This window comes from Montipora capricornis, chromosome 6 (assembly GCF_036669925.1).
Source record: "Montipora capricornis isolate CH-2021 chromosome 6, ASM3666992v2, whole genome shotgun sequence".
Lineage (NCBI taxonomy): Eukaryota > Metazoa > Cnidaria > Anthozoa > Scleractinia > Acroporidae > Montipora > Montipora capricornis.
The window spans coordinates 28,497,891-28,505,390 of NC_090888.1; the positions used below are offsets into that span (position 1 = coordinate 28,497,891).

Here is a 7,500-nt window from a genome sequence, read left to right on the forward strand (position 1 = left end):
GTGTCTAATTTAGTGGACAAACCGGCTTACGTTTTAGTATCAAAAGTCATCTAAATCAGTTCTATGAAAACATGCTAGGGTTGCTACACCGTACGATACAATTTTGTAAACTTACCATTACTGAATTCCATCCGACTAAATTTTTTCACTTAATAATTATAAACTTGATTTTTTAATTTAAAAATATCTTAAACACGAAAAGAAAGGAAACAGAAATTCTTAACTAATGATAATTTCTCAGTTTTGTCATCTCAAGTTTCTATGAAAAACGACGCAAAGTTGTTCGATCGTCCGAGAGAATGTTGCCCACTTACCACTGAACGCATGATCCCGCAAAATTTATAGAATTGAATAAATGTTGATTCTCTACTCTGCTCGACAAGAGGTTTTTGTTCGAGTGCTACAGTTTCCCCTCTCACGAAAAACCGATATTTTTTTCAGCAATTTGATTTGTACTCTCAACAGAAGCTTTAGACTTATAAAATAAGGAAACAACGAGAAATCAGCTGTACCAGATTTAACATAAAAATTTTACCTTGAGAAGTGACTGACAGTACAAACAGCGAAATAACACCAAGGAATGTTAGCAGACGGTAGTGATAAGCCATATAAGTGTTCGACAATTGAATTGGGACAGACAAAAACCAATTATCATTTCAAAGAGATAACTTTTCTCTAAGTAAGACTCTTCCCTTCAAGACTGTGTTAAAATATTAACACTTCAAACATGTTTTATCTGGTTAATTTAAACAGTACACAATTCCTAGCCTCTGTCAAGAGACAAAAAGAAGTTCGTAGTTTGCAGCGTAAATCTTCAAACATCAGTTTGTTCCCTTTCATTGACCGTTTTCATAGTATGGTCGAATAACGCGTCTGGACACCTCTGGTCAATTTATTTAAACTTGTCTTTTTGTCCGTCATTTATTCCTCTTCAAAAGACGCACTAAACGATTTTCTTCGTGTGGACGCATAACGCCTTTACACAGGACGAATTAAATAACGGCGGAACTAAAAGACGCATTAAAACAAAATGCCCAAAGTCGTTTAGATGCATTATGCGCCTCTAGTACAAAAACGTCCAATATTACATGGTTTCGTTTGTTGATTCACCTCCAGAGCAGTAGTTCGAATGAGTCTGCCATTTGCAAACATTATTTTGATGAAAGCAAACAAAGGAACTGAAAGCTTATTTAGTACGAAATCAGTTTAGTTCGTTGGCTGATTTTTGATGAGATAGATAAGTCCGACTGGTACTTTTATTCACTTAGTCACTGCGTTTCACCGTAGTGAATGCTTTTAACAGGAAGATCGATCGTAAAGATAGGAAAAATATTCTTGTTTTATTGCAGCAATTTACACGACTGAAATAGCGCATATATACGATAATTCAAAATAAGTCGCTCAATGGTAGCAAAGCACTTAGTGTACAAGAGAAACTTTTGTGCCCTACCCATGGAAAGACAGTTGTCATAAGAGAAGCCTACCGATGAAGGGATAGGAAAATAAAATTTAATGTCCTCGGGTGATAATGGCATGCAAATACTGGTTGTGCCTAGTGAAGAGTGCTAGGGAATTAAAGATTTACGACGTCGACCTCGACGAAAACGTCACCTCAAAATATAACTTTGCACTATCGTAACGGTCTTTTACGATTATTCCAAATCACAATGCGGGCTAAGTATCCTGAAAAGTAATTGGAGCGAGCGATTTCAGGTTCACGTTGTCGTCAAAACTTTGATTTTGATGATTTCGCGTCGTTGTTACGCAGACAACCACAAAAAAGCGTGCTAAATGCGTGCTGCACGATTACTTTTCTTTTAACCAATGATACTCTTGTTTTGTTGCGTTCAGTGTCGTTTTTTCGTTGCCGTAGCCGTCATAGTACAGAGCTTTAGATTCTAGTACGAGAACGACTACGAGTACGAGATTTTCTCATAAGACAACAGTGAGCGCGCAAACCATCGTCATTTTGGCGGGAAAAACTTGATGCCGTCGTCATTTTAGTACAAGGTTTTGCAAAAATGTCGTCGAATCAAAACAAGTCAACAACACGGTAGCACTTTTGGCTTTTTTCGATGAGCAAAAAGGCGCAGTTACCAGCAATACGAATAACTGAACAACCTATATTGCTAACAAAGAGTATAAGATTAAGCGTACGGGTTATAAATTTCCTTAGTATTTTCGCTAAAAACGGGTGGTCAAAACTCGTACTCGTTCTCGTCCTTGTCGTAGAATCTAAAGGTCCCTAGTTTCTTACACTCCCTACAAAAATTAGGCCACAAACGATTAAATACCAAAAATGCAATGCACCTCTTGTTCCTTCCGGGAATTTTCAATGCAATTTTAATATCCGTTAAGTGACAAGTCACTGAAAAAAGTCTAAAGATAGAATCGTTCTAAGACAGCCACCTATTTTTCGCCCGTCTTTGTGCCATAAAAATTAAGCTACCTGTGAAGTGAATCTAACACTTTCTGGCAACCACACCTATTTTATAACTGATCCAACTGCCTACTCTGGCGCCTGTTTCTCGAAAGTCCCGAAAAGCCATTTGTGAACCTACCAACCGCTTGTTCAGAAAAGCCGATCTTTTAACATGTTTTGAAGATAACAAAAGGTAAACTGACTGTGAAGTTTGACGACTTAAATCCTCTCCATTCTTGAGATACAGAGGGAATCGTGCCCGTAAAGTTTCGGGACTTTCGAGAAACGGGCCCCAGCAGCAAAGCTATAATTTTGTTGCTTTATAAGAGGATAATCATTTACCCAGGCGAAAAACAAACGTTGAAGCACGAAGAATGCAAATTCTCATCCGTCTTGATGTCAAACAATATGACAGGATGGGTTATCGATAAATATTCAGTAGAGACTGAATCATTATTGAGGCTTTCGACTGTCAGATGGCTTGATAGCACTACACCCGGTATCGCAGAGGTCAGTGTTCGAATCCAGTTCAAGCCTTAATATTTCAGGTTCTTCCTTCGTTACTGCTTAAGTAACGTTAATTAGTAACTGCGATGATCAGCATCTTAACTTAACAAGAACGTCTAATTTTGGTGCTGAGAGTTAACGTTCTTATTTTTTGTCTTTTTTGTACTTTGATCCTGAAAACGTTCTAGGGATGTTCTTCAAGTTGTGTGGAATACTGAGTTCGACAGATATGGACTCTACCTGGTCTCCTTAAGTGGACTCTTAGGAAGAAGTTCTATGCAACCGGGCCTAGATATATCGGAATTAATATATAAACAGTTTTCAAAATTGTAATGCTTACTGTTAAAGCATGCGACACGTCAAGGTTGCATTTACTTATTTCAGATAATGTTCTTCTGTCTATGTTTATTTATTGGTTTTGCAATTGAAAGTGCCTCGGTGGAAAAGACATAAGGTTTTTGTTCGAGCGCTACAGTTTCCCCTCTCATGAAAAACCGATATTCTTTTCAGTGATTTAATTTGTACTCTCTACAGAAGCTTTAGACTTATAAAATAAGGAAGGAACGAGAAATGCCAGATTTAACATAAAAATGTTTACCTTGAGAAGTGACTGACAGAATAAAAAGCGAAATAACACCAAGGAATGTTAGCAGACGGTAGTGATAAGCCATATAAGTGTTCGGCAATTGAATTGGGACAGACAAAAACCAATTATCAGTTCAAAGAGATAGTTTTCTCTAAGTAAGACTCTTTCCTTCAAGACTGTGCTAAAATATTAACACTTCAAACATGTTTTATCTGGTTAATTTAAACAGTACACACTTCCTAGCCTCTATCAAGAGACAAAAAGAAGTTCATAGTTTGCAGCGAAAATCTTCAAACATCAGCTTGTTCCCTTTCTTTGGCCGTTTTCATAGTATGGTCGAATAACGCGTCCGGACACCTCTGTCAATTTATTTAAACTTGTCTTTTTGTCCGTCATTTATTCCTCTTCAAAAGACGCACTAAACGATTTTCTTCGTGTGGACGCATAACGCGTCTCTCGCATGCCCTTACACAGGACGAATTAAATAACGACGGAACTGAAAGACGCATTAAAATAAATTGCCCAAAGTCGTTTAGATGCATTATGCGCCTCTAGTACAAAAACGTCCAATATTACATGGTTTCGTTTGTTGATTCACCTCCAGAGCAGTAGTTCGAATGAGTCTGCCATTTGCAAACTACATTATTTTGATAAAAGCAAACAAAGGAACTGAAAGCTTATTTAGTACGAAATCAGTTTACTTCGTTGGCTACTTTTATTTGCTCAATCACTGGGTTTCACCCTAGAGAGTGCTTTTAACAGGAAGATCGCTCGTAAAGATAGGAAAAAATATTCGTTTTATTGCAGCAAGTTACACGACTGAAATAGCGCACATATACGAGCATTCAAAATAAGTCGCTCAGTGGTAGCAAAGCACTTAGTGTACAAGAGAAACTTTTGTGGCCTACCCATGGAAAGACATTTGTCATAAGAGAAGCCAGCCGATGAAGGGACAGGACAATAAACTTTAATGTCCTCGGGTGATAATGGCATGCAAATACTGGTTGTGCCAAGTGAAGAGTGCTAGGGAATTAAAGATTTACGACGTCGACCTCGACGAAAACGTCACCTCAAAATATAACTTTGCACTATCGTAACGGTCTTTTACGATTATTCCAAATCGTTCACAGCGGCACAATGCGGGCTAAGTATCCTGAAAATTAATTGGAGCGACCGATTTCCGAGTAAAAATATGGAATGAAAGGTTCGCGTTGTCGTCATAACTTTGATTTTGATGATTTCGCGTCGTTGTTACGTAGACAACCACAAAAAAGCGTGCTAAAATGCGTGCTGCACGATTACTTTTCTTCTTTTAACCAATGATACTCTTGTTTTGTTGCGTTGTCGTTTTTTCGTTGCCGTAGCCATCATCCTTTCTTACACTCCCTACAAACATTAGGGCACAAACGATTAAAAATACCAAATGCAAAGCTATAATTTTGGTTCTTCATAAGAAGATAATCAGTTATTCAGGCGAAAAATAAATGTTGAAGGACGAAGAATGCAAATTCTCATCTGTCTTGATGTCAAACAAAATGACAGGATGGGTTATTGATAAATATTCAGCAGAAACTGAATATTGAGGCTTTCAACTGTCAGATGGCTTGATAGCACTACACCCGATATCGCAGAGGTCAGTGTTCGTATACCATTCAAGCCTATTTCAGTTTTTTTCTTTCGTTACTGCTCAAGTAACGTTAATTAGTAACTGCGATGAGCAGCATCTTAACTTGACAAGAACGTCTTTTTTGAGGCTGAGCGTTAACGTTCTTATTTTTTTCCCTTTTTGTAATTTGATCTTGAAAACGTTCTAGGAACTTCTGCAAGTTGTGTGGAATACTGAGTTCGACAACAAACTGAGTTGTTCTTAGGTGCATCATGCAACCAGAAAATCATCATATTGTTGATTAGTGTTTAAAAGCGTCCCTAAGTATTTGAGTTAAAAGTCCGAATTTGCGAAAAAACGATCGCGCTGCATACAAAGTGTACTTTTTCTTTTCTTTTTGTCCCATGGACAATTTTCCCCGGACAGTTTGCCCCCGATTGTGATGCTGGAAAATTAGCAACCAATATAAAACCCACGAAGTAATCCTGAGAACTTAAATCTTTCAGTCAATCTTCGAACGATTTTGAAGATTTCGAGTTCGCTGTTTACTATGCCTCTCAATAGAAGGACAAGGGAGGAAGCTAATTTTTTGAACGGCTCCAGCCCCGGGCGATTTTTCCCCAGAAAATCGCATCGCTCCGCTTTGAAACTTCGCAGGAGAATAGCCGAAAGATTCACGCTTCTTCTGGTACTTCTCGCTCGAGAATTCATCCTCACGGCCCGGAGCTCGCCCTCGAAGAAAATCAAAATCCTATACCTTCCTTCGAGATGCGGAACACTTTTCACGGTTGCCAGCCAAGTGCCTGCCTAAAACGGCGTCCAATCAAGAACTTAAGAGGCAATCAGCAGGCTGGCACGTGAAAAGTGTTACCCCGTACTGTTAAATTACATTACTAACAAATGTACTCTCCAAACGTCACTGCCTTTCCTGTTAATTTGGCCTGGACGGGAGAGTGTGGAAGAGGGACACTGAAGGGCTGACTAGTGTCCAATCCTCAGTTACTGCATGCTTATTTTATTTTAATACATGCGGGTAACCAATTTTCTTTTTTTCTTAATTACCCTTTTTTCACCCCTACCTGTTTGGCCTCCCATGTCTTTCGATCATCCTCATAACTTTTACGAGATTACTGAGGACAAGCCAGAAAATTTTCAACGCCCTTTTTAGAGCCAACCATTAGAAAAGTGACGAAGGTGGGAGTATTTAGTCTGCAATATATTTTTTTTACTTGCAGGTTATACGTATTTTATTAATTTTATTTGTGGTTGTTGGCGGTGCATTTTTTCTCTACTCTCAACAAGTGTTAGCAGATCTGTACTTGATTGTACAATAAGCGTCGTAAATTATTACAACGATTTGCGCGTTTCAAACCATCCACTAACCATCTTCCTTGGAGTCTATTTTTATCACATACATACGTAAACGAGGATGTAATTTTATTCGAAAAGAAACAACAAAAACAAAACAACATTTCTCATGCAACAATAACGATACGAATACACGGCATGAACGAGGCAAAAGAAACCTATCGTTAGATTGCGTGACATAAATATTTACCAGGTTTGAAGGTCAAAAGTTGAAGTTTACAACATCTTGTATGTGTATGCCTCCAGAAAATGAGTTCACAATGAAACGGATAACATAATGGACTCAAACTTTGCGTAGCGCACTGAAGTGCAAGTCTTTAGATAGTAACGGTTCATTATGTCAATTTGTATCATTTACGTCTTTGATACCGCACAATTTACGCTCATTCAGTTTTCGTTTTTTAGCATACATATACTGATTTGGTTTGAAATTGTCATACTTTTGCTCTACTACTACCTTTTAAAAGCGTGCTCTTGATCGATCTTGAAATGAAACCGTCCGACAAGTAGTACACGGATTTCATTGAAACTGACACTGCGTGCGTTCAAAAAAAAAAAACCCGTAATGTAAACAATTACAAAAATACCTGGCATCTGATAGGATGCGGCGAATTCCCTAAAATCCGCATCCTCCGCATAATTACGATATTTTCCACATAAAACCGAAGAAATGCCTGATATTAGTGATAAAGCAGCTGCTTACCATCGTCACAAATATAAAAGCCAAAGAGATTGACTATTTTGAAACGCGTATTTTCCTAAACAATGAAGAAAGCACGCCATTTCGTTCGCAAGCTGAAAGGTCGTAAGCAGTTTCCATGCATTCTTCGGCAATGGGACCGGACTCTAGTTAAACCGTTTGCATAACATACCCTAGGCTCAACATTTTTTAAAAAAAGATGAGACAAGATATGGAAATTTAGCCGCAAGTTATAGTCGCAAATTAATAATAATAATAATAATAATAATAATAATAATAATAATAATAATAATAATAATAATGATAATGAT

The 7,500-nt window shown here is 37.9% G+C and overlaps 1 protein-coding gene across 1 annotated transcript in view; it reads right to left on the reverse strand.

Moving 5' to 3' along the window:
* Window positions 1-685, reverse strand: part of LOC138051911 (ZP domain-containing protein-like) — a 23,468-nt gene extending 22,783 nt beyond the window's left edge. The window contains exon 1 of the mRNA XM_068898216.1: window positions 536-685. Coding sequence (XP_068754317.1) covers window positions 536-608 — 73 coding nt within the window. The 5' untranslated portion in view covers window positions 609-685. The remainder of the gene's footprint in view (window positions 1-535) is intronic.
* Window positions 686-7,500: the final 6,815 nt, after the last annotated feature.